This window comes from Solanum lycopersicum, chromosome 7, assembly GCF_036512215.1.
Source record: "Solanum lycopersicum chromosome 7, SLM_r2.1".
Lineage (NCBI taxonomy): Eukaryota > Viridiplantae > Streptophyta > Magnoliopsida > Solanales > Solanaceae > Solanum > Solanum lycopersicum.
The window spans coordinates 4243329-4262341 of NC_090806.1; the positions used below are offsets into that span (position 1 = coordinate 4243329).

Here is a 19013-nt window from a genome sequence, read left to right on the forward strand (position 1 = left end):
ATAAATTTTATTGTGTGAAATTTAACCAGCTTTATAGAGGGGACTAAGGGAAGTAGGGTTCATTTTCCCCACATATAATGCCTACTTTCTTTATTTTGTGAGTGCTATGTGGGGTACCTAAACATATCCCCGATCAGTGGTGGAGTCAGAATTTTCAATAAGGAGATTCAAAATTTATAGATTAGACACATGAAATAGCTAAAGAGAATCCGATATCTACTATATATACATAAACTATTGTTTTAATATAAATAGTATTCAAAAGGAGTTCGAATGAACTCCCTTATACCAAGGTGGTTTCGCCCCTGTCCCCAATCTTAGATGGCTCATAAACTATATGCATCAATATTCTTTTAAAATTTTAGCTAGAAATTTCAAATTCGAATTTCTGAAAATGAAAAATAATTCTTTTAAAATAATCACTTTTTTAAATATCCTGTATAATGAATGAAAATGAATTTGATCGAGTCTTAATAGATATTAAGAACTAAAAGACAAAAAAAAAACAATATTGTAAAAAATTATATGCATTAAGTGTGTGTTTGATATAAAGAAAATTGTATTTACATAAAATGTTTTCTTCGAAAATAAGTGAAGTTTCTCATCTATTTATACAATTAAGTTAATTTGTTGTACAATATATGTTAACTTGCTACAACAAAGTAGATTTAAATATATGCCACACTGTCCAAAATTTCATTTTCTATGATCAATATATTTCAACTTTAGATAACAGGTTCCTCCCTTTTTTTTTTACCAGACTATTAATTAATGTTAAAAAATTTATAATTATTTTATAAGTGATCTGATTATATAATTATTATCGATGTATTTTGGAAAAAATAGAAGGAAAATGACATCCCATCCCCATCACATGTCACCATGTGTCCATGATGATTTTTTATTTTTTTTTATACAATTGTTGGGAACAAAGGGTATGGGGTTTTTATGGTCCCCTAAAAAAATTATAAGTTTTATTTTCTGTAGAATCATACATATACACTTACTAACATATATTATCTTTGATTTAAATACATTCAAGAATGTAGATTTTTGTTTGTTTAAATAAAATTTGGGTCATTCTGGAAAATTTAAGAAGAAGAAAAAGTGGACCCTATATATATGGCCTCCATTGCATGTGCATGCTTTTATTTATTTATTTATTTTCTAAAATGTTAGAGGATTTGAGATGTGGAAATAATGAGTTGGAATCCTGCATAGTGATTTTTCTATTCATTTTATTATAAACTATCAAAAGATGTACTATAGTGAAAGATGTGTTTTCGTTTGTTAGAAATATTAAATTCAAGCTTTAGATATAGAAAAATTATTAGTAGATGGTGTTTTTCTTTGAATGAGGCCCCACACGGCTATAACGTGAATTTTTTTAATAAAGAACGCTTTTCTTTGAATGAGGCCCTATGTAATGTGTATTGAATTAACCTGACTTCCATATAAGTATCAAACATCATATAAAAATCAGTATCAAACATCATATAAAAATCAAACTAAAAAAATTGGTTAAAGGGGGTTGTTAATTATTCATTTATAATTATTTAGACATAAGAATTACTCCCTCCGTCCACAATTAATTGTACATGATTTCTATTTTTAGAGTCAAACTATAAAAGCTATGATTAACGTTTTAAGGTATATTTTTTCATTATATTAATATGCAAAAAATTGCAATTTATATTACTTTTCATATTATTTTTGAGTATCTAATTTTTTTTATTTAAAGTATCAAATTAATGTAATCTAATTTAACTTTAAAAATTAGACAAATTAACTTTTAAAAAACACAATATAACAAATAAAAGTGGAGCGTAAATATATGGTATAAAAGTGTATAACAATGATAAAAGTGAAATAGCATAAAATCATACCATAATTGAGACAAGATCAAGTTCTATAGATAAAAAGCCTAAGTAACTTTTTTTATTATGTCCTATTTTTGTGGATAGTCTATCTAAATATACATAGTTAGAATATTTACTTATTAGATACATTTATTCGTGCCATCAAATATAATAAAATAAGGTAATAGGCGAGTGATACTGGGAGAGTTGCGAGCGAGATAAGAGAGAGGCGAGTGAAGCAAGCGAGCTTATTATGTATTCCATATATATGTAAATTCATTTAGATACAATATATCTATAGAACAAATTATACCTAATTTTAATCTCATGTATCTGAGATACATGTATCTGGATGTATCTGAAACCACCAAAATCTGATAAGATACGTAATATTACAAACTATAGTGTATTTAAGTAATTAGCTCCTAAATTAGTTCAATTCATCTAAGTTCTCTTATTTATATTATTGAAAGATAACGTTGTAGCATGTATCACATAAAATTGATCTGACTCCACAATTTTTACAATTAAAAAAAAAAAGCAAGATGACACATACGAATACACGATAAGTAAAAAGAGTACAAATTTTAACAAAGACAAACTACTATGCAATTTCCTTTTATCTATTAAGATTTCGACATATACAATTATCTGATATTTATATTAGTATATAGAATAAATAACAATGTTGCATATATTCCATAAAATTAATTGATATATGTCTAAATTGTTTCCAACATCACGATTATCACAACAACAAAAGTGAGATAATGTACAAATATATAATAACTGAGAAGAGATCAAAATCTCAATTGAGATAAAAAATATTGCTAAGCAATTTTATTTTTTAATCTATCCAAATTTTGATAAACAAAATTACAAAATATGGATATTAATAGGAGGCAACATATAACATGTATCACGTGAAATTAATAAAAACTACAAGTCAAGACAAACCTAACATATTCATTACGAATTCGATCGAATTTAAAGAGATTGAGAAAATAAAAAATACATAACCTTAAAATTAGGGAAAATTATTAATTTTTTTAAAAATATAACTCCATATTTTGTTGGTGTTGAGGATGGGGTCTGGCTATGCATGTTACTTGACCATTGTGTGTGGGATGTGGGCTCCATCTTCCCATGGCCAATCAGAATTTACCTTCATTTAATAATTTGTAATATTCAAATTATAAAAAAAAAGGTAAAACAATTTAGTTTTATATACATATAATTTAAATATATATTTATTTTCCTTGAATAAATTGTCATGATTGAATCCTCCTCTAGTAACAACCTAAAAATATAATCAATTTTTAATGAAAATTGGTTTCAAAATAATTATGTCGTTTGAGTAAAATATTATAACAAAGAATAATTATTATAATAGAAAGATTTCTATCCCTAATAATTAATTTTTACTAGTCATGTCTTATAAGCATTTTGAAATCAATAGCAAATATGTATATCTTATTAGAAGAGACTCATATACATAATATTGCGAGTTAATATCTAAAATTATAAATTTAATTAGTCGAAATTAAGAAATTCAAAAGTTAAAATTTTATCTCTATTAAGTTTGTTCAAGAAATTATAAATATACATGTCCCAAATAAGCTTCACTTGCGTTCTTTAAATTTTAGATATAATCTATATAACAATCATTATTTATAATAATATTTTAATATTTATGTTATATTACGTATTTGTTATAATGGCATTTCACTCTAGTAACAAAAAAAAATATTTGAAGACTAAATAAATAACGTTATCATAGAGAAATTTAACTGCACTGACAAATAACTTGTTGAAATTAATCAAACTACATGTTGTCAAAAAACTATAAATGTTCAATATTTATGGCCAAACTCAAAAACAGATCTCTAAACTTGTTGGATTTTTTCCTTTAGATATCTCTACGTCATTTTTCTATTAAATCATTGAACCACCCATAATTTGTTTCTTTCAAACACTGTTGACTAATTTTGATTGCCTTTTCTATTGTAAATGCCTTCAATTGTGTTCGTATTGTAGTGATTTTGATTGAAGGAATGAAAAGAAACTGTGTAATCAATACCCTTCACTAAATTTGATCCCACATCAGTCAACAGTGTTTAAAAAGAATAAATTATGATTGGTCTAATGATTCGATAGGAAAATAACATAGTTGAAGTACCTAAGGGGGAAAACCCAACAAATTTAGGGATTTGTTTATGTATTTGACCAATATTTATTAACTCAATATATATATATATATATATAGTCTATCTGTCATTGGTCATCAACCACCCGTGCATCTATCACTTTGATTTCTTCTTTTGTTTCTGCTAGGATCAACTTGACACCAATTTCTATTTATATTTATGTATTTAACTTTATATATATATATATATAAGTTTATCTCATCGTAACTTGTTCTATCGTACTCTAGGCACCCGCACTTATAGTGCAGTAAAATAAATAATAAAGTTGAGGTAAAAATTGTCTTACACTGTCATATTCTGCCTCATTTTTCACTCTCTCATGGGGAAAAAATAGTGTAAAATTTTAACTCTATGTTTGAGTGAGGTAAAACTATAGTTGGGAATTGTTGTCCATAGGAAATCATTTTCCATGTTTACACTTCAACTAATACAAACATTTGACATTGTCACACCACTTTTTCCTAAAAAGATTATATGGTTTCTGACAAAAGAAATTACTATAGCATCTAAGTTGACTATCTCTATGATAATATTAAATTATATACATAGGATGTGTAAAGTTTTTTTTATTTTTTCATGTTTAATTGGTTAAAAATTATGAAAAAACGTTTATTTTAAGAAAAAACTTTCCTTAACATTTCATATTGATCATATCTTCTTAATCCTCTAACACACCTCATATTCAGTTTCAGTCCAGACTCTAAAGTCTTAAAAAAAAGGTGGGTGCCTTTAGCAGGTGATCAATGTGTTCACCTGAATCCCCTCGTCAATAAGTTACATGATAGATATATACAAGGTAAATTTATATATAGCTTGACTCACCAAGCTCATAAAAGTCATTTCAAGTTCAAGGGCTAAAGCTTCTTTTAGGAGAATCCCTTCGCTAAACTCTACTCATTCAAGTCTTCTTCTATCAAATCATCTTTCAGAATCAAGCTTTCTGGAAAAAAGCTCATCAGAAAATTGAGTATTAAATTCCTTACTTTGTCATTCTTTCAAGACCAGATGTTAGCTCACTTGGTTTGGCGGTTCAGTATCACGTTGAGGATCTAAGTCATATCCTAGTAATTACATTTTTATTTTTCGACCCCCTACCCCCTCCTTTTCCCCTCTTTTGTATTTGTGAAAATTCTATATTCGTCATTGGTGTCTTAGGCCCCTAAAATTGAGTGGGTCCATGTTTTGAGTGATAATAGGTTATATGATTATTTTTTTTAAAAAAAAAGAAAGTGAGTGTTATTTGTAGAAAAAATAAATTTTTCATATGCAAGGAAATAACTTTTAGAAAAAGTTTGATACATCTATAGTACTATGTTTCAAAAAAGAAGAAGTTATTAACAATTTTACATCGAAAAGAACTGGAAGAATAGATCGTTTTTGAAAAGGGGGGTGCGTGGGTGGAATTAAGGCCTCCATCTCATTTTACCTTTAAGTCACTAATTTGCTTGAGTCGTCTTTATTTTATTCGTACGGCCCTCATTTCACTATCCTACACACTCCTACCTTAATACTTGTCTCATCAAATTTAAATTTCAACTAAGCTTACGATAATAATGCTTAACACATATGATCCTATACATATATATTATGAATATCGATTAATATAATCCGTGAAATAAGTTTTACTTTAAACTTATTAAATTCAAATTCTGAATACGTCGCTATTTTTGAATTATTTGTTCAAACGTGAGTATACACAACTGCACTTTTTTGGGGGGTATTGGGCTGGGCCACAGATTGGGTCATGGGCCTGCTCTGACACGGCGCGTGTATGTTTTCACGTGTGCAGCTGGCGCACAGTAGCCTTGCCGGCGCATCTTTAGGGTTTATTTTTATTTTTTTTCTATATTAATTTTAAGTATTCTCTAGTGTCTGATTTTATATGACACTTTTTAGATTTTGAGATTCAAATAAGGTTTTAAACATTTTGAATTATCAATTATTGTGACTTATAGTAGTTTTTACATAGTTTACATACATATAAATTTCATTTCAAAAAAATTGAAGATGCTATACGTAAAACTTCAATCAAATTTAAATTATTTGACTCTCGGAAACTGAAAAATGTCACACAAATTGAGACAGAGGGAGAACTATTTAACTGCCAACTTCTTCTGTTTGGGAACTGTTTGTTTAGTTCACAATCACAAGATATATGCAATGACATGTCCTTCCTATGAAACATCTCTTGAAGATATGACATATGACTAATCTTTTCTCCCTACCCCCCCCACCCCCCTACCCGTCCTCGCATTAGGTGGTTGAGGGGTTTATTCGAATCGTTTCTGTGATTAATTGTACTGTTTATATATATATATATATATATATATAGTAGATAATGTTGAACCTTTTCTGTTTATTCGTCTGTTTACTTCTTCGTTGATTGAAATTTCCTAGTAAAATCTTGATTCTGTCAATTCATGTCACTTGCGACATTAATATGTAGACGAATTCAAAATTTAGTTTTGATGAATTCTAAATTTTAATGAATCTTCTAAGGATTTCTTTAATAGATGATTTTTCGTAAATAACGCTATTGATATTTAAATTTAAGAGAAATTGCGAAACTTCATTTAATTATGAAACCAAGAAGCATATTGATTTGATTAATCAAGCCCTGAAGTTAGTTCATCGAGACAGAAGAAAGAAGGATTCAAAATATCCATAAAAAATATATGGTATCAATACACATAATAATAGTAATATACACTTTTTTGTGTATTCAAATTTCTCCTCTGCCTTACTTTATATTTTTTGTGCACATAATAAGTGTATTTGAGTGTATATGATATTTTGATAGCGAATATCTTGTATCTATACGCATTACAATAGTGAAATACATGTATTCATGAATATATAATATGTGTAAACCTATTTTATCCGCACATATAATAATAGTGAAATACATTATATTCGCTCCAGAAATAATTGTTTCCTCATGAATATCTAGTGAGGGGTAAATTCTAAAAATGTATCTCAACGTATATAATATTTCCCCCTAACTATATTCATGTGAATACTGAATATATTTGCACATATACAATATCTTTGTGTTACTATATCTACCTAAATATCAATTATATTCGCATGTTTATAATATTTCTATCTAATTATGTATCGATTTAGACTTAGTCCACAATTTGTAATATTACAATTTGATTAAAAAAGATTGGTTATTTAGTAGAAAGTACAATTATTATGATTCAACAAGAATATAGAGAAGCAAATACTTACATATTCTTTAAAAGAAAGAGAAATAAAAATTAAATTTCTACTATAATATATTAACATCGATCCGGAGTCTAAAGGGTACAAAATATTAATAAAAATTTCAAAACGATATATAAAATTTTATATTAACCAAAACGGCAAAATCGATGTAACAACAGCGATTTACTCAAAAGCGAAATCGCTACCACTGCAGCGATTTTGCAAAATGTGATTTTTTTTTTTAAAAAAAAATTGAAATCGCTACCTAGGCAGCGATTTTCAATTTTTTGTAAAATAAAAAATAAAAAAATCGCTGCCTAGGCAGCAATTTAATTTTTTTTTTAATTTTATAAAATCACTGCCCTAGGTAGCGATTTCCATATATTTTTTTTCAAAAAAAAAAATATTTTTTATAAAATCACTGCGTAGGCAGCGATTTTTCTTATAATAAAAAAAAATCGCTGCCTAGGTAATGATTTCAAAATTTTTTTTTAAAAAAAAATCACATTTTACAAAATCGCTGCAGTGGCAGCGATTTTGCTTTTTCTGATGGAGTAAATCGTTGTTGTTGCAGCGATTTTGTCGTTTTGGTTGATATAAAATTTTATATACCGTTTTAAATTTTTTAAAAATATTTTGTACCCTTTAGACTCCAGACTCTATTAACATCACCATAAATCTTAAAAATACACTCTAACTATTTTACTTTCATACTCGAAATCTTTCAATTAAAAAAAGATAAATTTTTTCAATTTTCTAAGTCTGAACTCGAAATCAAATTCTAGAACATCAACATAGACATGAAAAGAAATTTACCAAACACAACATTTATACCTTGAAATAGCTAAAGTAAAATTTCAAACAATATATATATATATATATATATATAAAAGTAAAAATAAAAAAGGAATCTCTTTAAAAATTGGAAGTGTCATATTAAATTACCACATCAATCAATTTCTTCAATTATGCCAAACATATAACCATAAAAAATAATACATTACCACCATTTCTAGGTCTGTTATAAGTACTTATAAGGACCACAATTTTACTATTTTTTACAAATTGATTTGCTGGCAAAATTATTTAAAAAAATTGTACTCAAAGACAAAATCAGTTTCTTCTGAAAAGAAAAAAAAAACAGTTTCCAAAATTAACCATTTTCCCTCCTCCTACTCTCTCTGTCAACTCCATTTTTGAAATGTGTAACCCCACCACAAGTTTGGAAAATGTTTTTTTTAAAATTTTAATTAATTGTTTAATTAACATTTTTTTGTGAATTTAATTGTTCAAAATGTAGTTGTTAGTGGCAAAGGACAATATTTAGCCCATAATCAAAAGAAGGTAAAAGTAGGCGAAAATTACTGAAATACACGTCTTATGTTTCCTTATATTCAATATTCCCTTCTATTTTTAAAAATTTCTAAAATTCCTTATTTCTTCAATATATCGGAGCTATATATTAATGTATCCGAGCTACATATTATGTATTTAGTTTATTTTATAATGCATCCGAGCTACATATTACGTATCCGAGCTAGTTTTTAATGTATTCGAGATACTATTTAATGTATCCAAACTACATATTATGTATCCAATTTGTGGTGTACTTTTTTAGGGATTAATGTAATTACAAACTACTTAGGGATCGATTGAAATTTCATATTAAAATTATGAAATTTATATAAGTTATACTAAAAGTTATCATTCATTTCTTCTGTTTTAATTTATGTGATGCATTTCAAATTTTTAGATAAACAAATATTTTTTTCAGCATAATTATTTATATAACTTTTAAATATTTTGAATTGTCAATTATTATGACTTACAAATTTACTGAATATGTAAATTTTAATTTAAAAAATTTAAAGATCTTATATCTAAATTTGCAATAAAAATTTAAAGTATTTGATTATAAATATTTAATTTGTGTCACATGAGAAAATAGCAAATTATAACAAGTGTGGTTTTTGAACATGGTCATCATTTTTTTTTAATTTTTTTTTATATATGAACAATGTGAATGGTGTCAGTGTTGTTTGATTTAACAGAGGGAAAATGACAGTGAAAATGATAAAGATGTCTCTAAAAATATATTTATTTATTTGGTCCCATTCCACACGTGGGGAGGGTCTATCTTTCAGTACTCATTATTATTAATTATTATTATTATTATTATTTTACAAAATGAAAAATTGATGAATACGTCGCCATGAAATTTATTCGCATATGAGATTTACATCAACTTAAATATATGAAAAAGGGCTTGAAATATCTTTAAAGTATTGAAAATGGTATAAAATTACCCTCCATCCACTTATTGGCTCCAAATGCCCTTCTCATCTACGTATTGACTTCAAAATACCATTGTCATATACCTTTGGGTTCAAATTGACCATTTATTTAATTGTTTTAAAATTAAACTCTTTAAATGTTTTTAAAAATACTTGGCGTTCAACTGTTGGTTATAATTTAATTTATTAATATAATTTATAAACTAATTTACTATCCACTCATTACTAACTAAAACCCACCCAATTAATAATCCAGTTATAATATCAAAATCGCCATAAACGCTACTAAAACACGATGAAATTATAGATTCTTGAAATGACATCCAAAATTATTCGAGTCCGAATCGAAGCCCCAATTAAATTTAGATTGAACCGCTTATTTAGGAGGACACTTTCAATAGGATTCTCTTTTAAGATTGAATTAGAAATTTTTTATTAAAGGTAAAGAATTAATACATCCCGAATTAATTAATGCACTTTCTTTTAACTATAATTTTATAAATATTTATGATTTGTTTTAAAACCTTTAATATATTATTTTGAATTTTTTTTACCTATGAAGTAACATCACAAAATTGAGATGTAAGAATAATTAAGATGAACATAGTCAGACTTTTAAGTTTATCGGTAATTTTTATTTAGAAACTTGAATGTATAATAATTTAAATCTATATATATTTTTACCTCAAATTTTAAAAACATTCAATAGATAGTAGCTTTTCTGTTGTTGCATTAATAATGTGACGAGTTTATTAATTTGAAGGGGTTTAATTAGTAATAGGTGAGTAATGGATTGATTTATGAATTGTACTAATAAGTTAAATTATAACAAATAATTTAGCACACGTATTTAAAAAATATTTGAATAGTTTAAATTTAAAACCGTTAAATAGGTGGTCAATTTTGAACCCAAAGATGGATAACAAGGGTATTTTGGAGTCAATAGGTGCGTGAGAAGAATATTTTGGAGCCAATAGGTGGATAAAGGGTAATATTGTACCATTTCCAATACTTTGAGAATATTTAGACCATTTTCCATAATATATATAAGACAAGTGTTTTTCATTCACATTAATCAACCAATCATTATTAAGAACTATGTATTTGCTATTAAATTTTAACTAATTATAGTTAAAAAAATATATTTAATTTGGTTTAGATAAAAGTGCGAGAATATTTTTGGGGAACTTATATAAATATACTATAGTAAAAAAATATTTATCATTTATAGCAATAACATTTTTTTTCACTTGATCACTTTTAATTCATTTATAATACAAGTTTAATACATATTACAAAGAACAATTTATTGTTCACATATAATACAAGTTTTAATAATGGATAATGCATTTATCACACATTTTAACACACTTATAATACAATGTAACAATTTTTTACCAAACAAACATAAGATATTTCAAAAATAATTATAATTTAAATATATTGCATACATAATTCACTTTTAATACATATTACAGATTTATTACAGTATTTCTATAAATGATAATAAACAAAATGTATCGCTAAAATCAATCATTATTTTTTAAAATGTATTAATTCATGTAATTTTTCCAATTTTTTTTAAAGCTAATTATCTTGGTATATAGGCAATTGGGCCTCTCGTATGTGGGCCTCTAGCAAGCAAGATCATGAAATAGAAGGCCCAAGGTGAAGAATGAAAGAAAAGTTGTTTACGACGAAACCTAGAAATCGATCACTGATCCAATTTGAGTACCTCTGCAGGATAGACCTCAACAGAAAACTGAAGAGTAAGGGTCTTTGGTAAACTTACCAATGGCTATAGTCATAGTGATCCTCCTATTCAACTACTTCGACCATTTCCGAGCACCTCATATCTTTTTCGGGGCGTCCCAAGATCCGATCATTTTTGTCACTCTATGAATAGGTCAATTCTCTGTGACCTCCCACCGTTCACGACATCCCTTGCTTCTCGCAAGAACGGCTCCAACAACTTATAAAAATGACTATATTTATAGGGTTATTGAAGTTCGATAGCTATAAATATGTTATTTACTAGAAATGACTATACGTTATGCCAATTTTTAGTTGCGTGTTTGTATTAAATTTTATTTTATTTATTGTTATTATTATTATTTATACAATGCACTAAATAAGGTATGATATGTTACCATAACTTTCAAGTACCAATTATTGTTCCTAAATAACTGAAATTTCCATTATTAAATTACCAACTAATAATGACATATTGTATGGAAATATGATTGATTCACATAATACAAAAGGTTGTATTTATATTTCACATACAATATATTCACTAAATACTAATCATAAAGGTATTCATAAAATTTTGAATATAAAAGTTTTTCATGTCTTTTCTCGTTGTATTTTTGCATATGTTTTTTATTTTTATTATTTATACACTAATATAGTTGTAATTGGAATAACTAAATAAGGAAAATGTATTCCTTGTACAATTAGCATATGAATACTTTGAATTCAAATTGACATTTCTATTTATAGAATTTAAAGTATTAATGTATCAAGGATACAAGTATTTATTAAAATTTAATGTATTAATACATCAAACAAGGTAAAGTAGTACAATTTTAGCATATGAATACAACAATTTGAAGAATGAATACACTATTGTTAACCAAAAAAAAGAAAAGAATAACCAATATATTATAATATGAATACACTATTGTTAAGAAAATGAAAAACAATAGAATGTGTATGTATCAAAGTGTGTAAGTATTCGACTATATAAAAAAATAAAAAAAATCAACAAAACATCGATCTATTTTTTGTGAAGTTTTCTATAATACTTGAGGTTTAACGTTAACTTAGGTATTTATTTATAAAAGTATAGTATTGATGTATCCAACTATACTTGTATTGCCTAATCAAATTGGATAAATTACTTATGTATTCAAATATATTTGTATTCACAAACACCATTTTATTAATATTACGATACAATTATCTATGTCTATAAGTATTATTAAATATAAACATTTGACATTTGATTGAACCACAAATATAAGCATAAATAAAAGTATGATGAATTGAACCACAAAAATCACTCCTACAATCATACAAAAGGATCTTGAATTGGAAGGAATTGTGGGGGTGGGGGGGGGGGGGATACAAAAAAAATTTGTAATATAAGGATATTGATAAAAGAGAAGGTATGAATACATAATTAATTATGAATTTATTAATTCCTATTTATTATTTATTTATATCAAACATAAAATAACTGATTATTGATATACAATTAAATTTGCTATTTATTGTATAATTATAGTCATATAACATAAAAAAGTTGAACTATAGCTATATTATTTAAATATATATTAAAGTTTACCATATTATCTAGTTTTTCTAAAGTAGACGTGCAAGAGATACATAACTATAGTTTCGATATTTACAAAATGTAATAATAATTTTTATTTGCGTGCAAGAGATCTGTTCCGCACGAATAATAAGTGTACGGACAAGTATATTAGCGGAATACAATGTATCCACACACATATAATAGTTGACTATATTGTATTCGCACACTTAATAATGCATACGTACATATATAATATTTCTTCCTAACTATATTCGTATAAAAAATAAATATATTAGTACGTGTCTACTATATAAAAACTCAAACTACGTTGCAAAATGTGAAATTGTTGTGGGATGCATGTGGATGGGGTACTCATAGAAATCAACTTAAACATATTGGTGATTTTGATATGTCAGACGCAAAATAGACACTTAAACTTATATAAAGTTAAATTAGTAGATATACATCTTCATTCTCCAATTCTAAATGTGGACATGTATTTATATAATGAATAACACGATGCACACGTCTTCCATGTCATTTTGCTATCCTACATGTTTTATGTTGCGTAGGATATCAGTGTCTAATTATTCAACTCTATACAAATTTATGTGGCTATTTGTGCAAATTCAAAGTTGAAGGGTGCAGATGTCAGATAAGCTATATTAAAGGGTATGTTTACGTATTATGCTAAAATAAATTAATCATTATTGACCTAATAATTTGGTTTACATTTGTTTACATTATATCTTTATAGTCTTGCATTGGTATACATCAATCCGTATTTACCTAATAAATTAGTATATACACTTATCTACATCGGGATACATTGATCCGTTTTCACCTAACAAATTTGTATACATATGAAATGAAGAAATTCGATTCTCAATTATTTTTTTGTTAATACACTTTACCAAACGAACCTCAAGTGAAACAAAGGATAAATAAAATAATCTAAGAGAATGAACTTTATAAAGCCCATTACCTAGTAAGAAAGCCCCATTAATCATTGCATCAATAGCCATTATAGGACTGTTCTTTAAAACATAATCAATATTTGCAAAGTATTTAAATTTTAGCCATTTCTTCTTCTTTAACAGCTTCAATCTTCTCATGTGCTAATCTACTCAACTTAAATCTTCTTATCATTTCGAAATTTCAAAACATGAATATATATATCATCCTTAGTTTTATTAAATAAAGAAAATGAAATTTTAGGTATTTGTCAAATGAAATTCTAAATTCCAAACATGAAATTGTAATAAAAGGTGAATATTCAAAAGATATACAACATATATATACATATTACATATTTTTTAATTATTTTTGGGGTGTAATTTTTTTTTTGGCTGCATCATTAATTTCCCCAAAAGGTCCTATTATTTAACCTTGATATATTTAATAATCACCAAGTTCCTTTAAACAATTATTATGAAAAATTCTTGAAAAAAGAAAAAAAATGATTTTTTTTATCTTTTAGTTGGTAAAGAATCAAGACAAATTCCATTATTCCATCTATGCATGAAAACAAAGCAAAGTATCTAATGATGTAAACATAGTCATAATTAAATCTTCTTTTACATAAATAAATTCCAACACTAAAAATTCTTTCGTTAAAAGATCATATAAATTATCGTTTGGTTGCTGGTTAAGATATGATTTATTTGTGTTAGATTTTGTGTAACTTGTATTATCATATATAAAATAGAAAATAAAATAACTAATACATAAATAATCGGAGTAAAACGCTAAGTGTAAGTAATTCAAACTCTTTTCAGTGAAAAAATTGATATTATATGTAGTAATTATTGAATTTTCTTATCTAGTTTGTATAATTATCTCTTAATATTTTAAACTTCAGATAATAATCGATGATCCTTTAATAAAAATTCTGATTTTACGTGATTAACTTAAAAAAAAAAAGGGATTAGCTATTGTCATCTAACATTTATCATTTCGTGCTGGCCATAATGTTGAGCAAGTCAAAATAATTTTAAAAAAATAAAATAAAATTAAGAAATATTATTTGCCTTTATTAAATGTTTTCTAGTCGTTTTGACTCTTATAGAAAGTAAAAGTAAGTAAGAATTTGGAATATTTACTAAAGGAATCAAATGAAAAAAGCTTCTTTTCTAGTGAATGCAGTTTTGGATGTTTTGGTGGTCTCTTTTTCTTGTTATTTTCTATCCATCCAAAGTCACATGTGAATTAAATAATTAATATTTTATTAAAAAAACATATTATCGATGTTCGATATTTATATTAGAGTTCAACTGAATTCAAATTTATGCGAAAATTGTAGAACAATCCCTAACAAATGTGACTCCATACTAAAGGGACTTAAATTCGAGACCTCTGGTTAAGGATAAATGAGTACTTATAATTTCACCATAACCTTTATTATTTCATATCAAGTTGTTAAAGATAAAAATATTTTTTTTAATTCTATCTTTAACATTAACTATTTATTTCAAATTATTTTTCACGTTCACTAATTTTTTTTAAAATAATATATATATATATAAAAATAAATTAATTCAAATGAACGATAAAAATAAAAATATGAAAGTTTATTGTGGAAAGTGATGTTTTGGTATTACATTGAAGATTGTAGGGTATATGGTGTTAACATTTTACTTGCAATAAAGATGAGGGAATGTTTTTTTTTTTTAAAAAAATAATTTCTTTTCATGATTAAGGTAAATTGTAACGGGCAAAATAAAAGTAAAGTTATGCCGTTAATTTTATTATTATATTATATTTTATCCTTTTTAAAAAAATATATATATTTAATAAATTCTTAAATTTCAACATTGAGCAAAGAGTGAAATTTCTTAGAGAATAAAACTGTATACATGACAATTGATATTGTTCTAGTTTTAATTTTAATATTTTACGTTGTAAATTTAAGATTCTAAAAAATGATATACATATTTTTAATTTAAAATTATTAGATTGAAAATTATGGCGATTGATATAGTGTTAGCTCAGTAATGTAACTTACATGACAAGATCTGAAAGTAAGAATTAACATACAAGATATAAAGGTCGAGAATTAAAATAAAAAATTAACAGTTAGTCAAGTATCATCTAGTTCTCTTATATATTTACTATTTTTTTTCCTCAATTATCATATTACTTTTCGTTGTTATTTATTCACTTCTTAGTTATTTTTCAAAAAAAACTTCTTCATTATTATATTTATTTTAAACACTTAATTTTTATATTCTTACTCAATCAAGGATAGTATGAAAATAATTTATTTATCTTCACAAAATAAAAATAATTTTTTTTATACACACTCGTTTCAAACTCACATTAAAAGTTATTTTAAAGTTCAAAAATTTCAATTTTATCTTTTAAAAATCTCGTGACAAATTGAACTAAACATTTAAATAAAACAAAAAAAGTAATATAATATTATTTATGACTTTAGGTTTTGTGTAACGTACAAGCAAGATTTAACTCTAAAAAGTAGAAAAAATATTAATTTAATTAAATTCTATAACCCCCCACCCCACCCCACACCCCACCCCACCCCACCCACCATCACTCTCCAAAGTTGATGGAAGCAACGCGTTTAGAGTTTGAAATAATTTAAACTTATTTACCATTCACGCGTTCTTTCTTTTTAAATTTTTGGGTGGAATCAACATTCAAAAATTTATACTTTATCGTTTTATTTTACGTGACATAATTTTTTTTAATAAAAGTATTATTTTATTTTATATTTTAAACGACCGTTTAACTCTTAAAAATAGTTTTAGATTATAAATTTTAAAAATTCTTTTTATCTATTAATAGATAACGAATCAAGTGGTATCACGTAAAATGAGACGGAGAAAGTATACTAATGATAATAAATAGAAAAGTTAAAAGCTAAATCACCAAACCAACGCGTTATATTTTCTCTTTACATAAATTTAATTTCATTTTACAAAACCAACTCAAAGAAGCCTATTTTTTTTTTCTTTTCATTTTTTCTGTTCCATTGAAATCCTCTTCAAGAATCAAGAAAATGTTAACAATTAGCCTTCTTTTCTTAGCATTTCTCTTCATTCTTGGTTTAATTACAACCCTTTTCAATTTTCCCACAAAAAAGTTTCAATCTTGGATCTTTTCCCTCTCTGTTAAACCTCAAACCCTAACCCCAACAACCCCTTTTGTCAGTAAAGATTCAATCTTTGTTGAAAAGAAGAGCTCAAAAGTTGAGTTGAGTGGTGTTTTTGCAACATTTGACAAGAACAATGATGGGTATATAACAAAACAAGAATTGAAACAATCACTTAAGAATATTGGGATTTTTATGGAAGATGGAGATATTCTTGAAATGGTTGAAAAAGTTGATTTTAATAAAGATGGGTTGATTGATATTGATGAGTTTTATGAACTTTGTCATAGTTTCTTGGGGATTGAGAAAGTTGTTAGTGAAGAAGAAGAAGGGGGTGTGGAAGAAGGGGATTTGAAAGATGCTTTTGATGTGTTTGATTATGATAAAGATGGATTGATATCTGAGGAAGAATTGAGTAAAGTGCTTTCATCTTTGGGGTTAAATCAAGGTAAGAGATTAGATGATTGTAAAGAAATGATTAGGAATGTTGATGTTGATGGTGATGGAATGGTGAATTTTGATGAATTCAAGAAGATGATGAGAAATGGTGGAAGGCTTATTCCAATTCCTTAGGAAGGGGAAATTCCATTTATGTTACAAAAAACTAGTACTAGTATTCAAGATTCCTTTTTTTTTTTCCGACCCCGATCGACAGTGTTTTCACTTACCCTCCAACGTGACTTGAATCGTCAATTCAGTATGATCAACCGTGTTTTACGATCTGAGTGTTTTTACTTGTCCTTCAGCATGTCTCGAACTCTCAACCCTCCAACGTGACTTAAACCGTCAATTCAGTATGATCAATAGTATTTTCACTTACCCTCTATCGTGATCTTAGTATTTTCACTTATCCTTCAGCATGTTTCGAACTTTCAACCCTCCGACGTGACTTAAACCGTCAATTCAGTATGAACAAATAGTATTTTCACTTATCCTGTATTTTGATCTTAGTGTTTTCACTTATCCTTCAGTATGACTCGAACTCTCAACCTTCGGTGTTTTTACTTACCCTCTAGCGTGACTTGAACCGTTTAAGTCATGTGATATCTTTTTTTTTTTCATTCCAACCCTAGAGTGATCAACAGTATTTTCACTTATCTTCGAGCGTGACTCAAATCCTTTGGTCTTAGTGTTTTTACTTGCTCTTCAACATGATTCGAATCGTCAATTTAGTGTTTTCGCTTACCCTTCTTCAACCTAAGTATCAGTCGATAACGAAGATGATCAACTACTTTGAGCAAGGTTTACTTTTCTAATCTTCAAGATTGTACAAATAGGAAAAAATAACTTGCATTGAGTGGATTGTGTATAGTTAGTTACTTTTTCTTTAGTTTCTCATAGAATTTGCTTAAGTTTAAGATTGGATCTAGGTCTAGTTAAGTCAACTAAGATTATTTGTTTTTTTTTTTCTTTAACTAGTTGGATTTAGAGAAAATTAAGAAGCATTATCACACTTGTGGTTCTGTAATTGATCAGATTGTGTTGTTTACAAAGCAGACAAGTTTTTATGGTTGTACTGACACATTATATGTTTGTTTATTAATTGACTTGTTTTTTTGTTTTGTTTATGGTACTTGTTAATTCATGATCAAATTAAAGATCTTTATTAGAAAAAAAAAGAAGATAATCATATGGTAGATCTTAATACTTGCAACATTTTATATACAATTGTAGAATAGACAAGTGCTAAGGTTTTGGTATGGCTATTAATTTGTTAGATAGAGCATATTGCTATCTCATACTTTTGTTACATTCTTCATTTCTCCGAGTCGAAGTATTCACTGAAAATAACTTCTTTATCTTTAAAATAGGCGGATAAGGACTTACACCAATTAGATTATTGTTGTTGTGATAAAAATTTGATTAAAGAAGTTGACTTGGTATATATCTAATTTTCGAACTCTTATAAAAGGAAAATCAGAAGAAGTCTCATAACTAAAAACTTTGTAAAATAAAAAATATTCAAACAGTATCACCAAAACATATGGTGCAGTGGATGAAGTTATTCCTCCT

The 19013-nt window shown here is 26.5% G+C and overlaps 1 protein-coding gene across 1 annotated transcript; it reads left to right on the forward strand.

The window, feature by feature from the left end:
- Positions 1–16778: 16778 nt before the first annotated feature.
- LOC101267131 (calmodulin-like protein 3) lies at positions 16779–18530 on the forward strand. The gene has a single exon (XM_004242712.5). The coding sequence runs from the start codon at positions 16908–16910 to the stop codon at positions 17571–17573; it is 666 nt and encodes a 221-aa protein (XP_004242760.2). The 5' UTR covers positions 16779–16907; the 3' UTR covers positions 17574–18530.
- The last annotated feature ends 483 nt before the right edge of the window (positions 18531–19013 follow it).

Bases quoted from the DNA above. Each gene is read 5' to 3' on its own strand.
- LOC101267131 (XM_004242712.5), top strand. From the start codon at position 16,908: ATGTTAACAATTAGCCTTCTTTTCTTAGCATTTCTCTTCATTCTTGGT.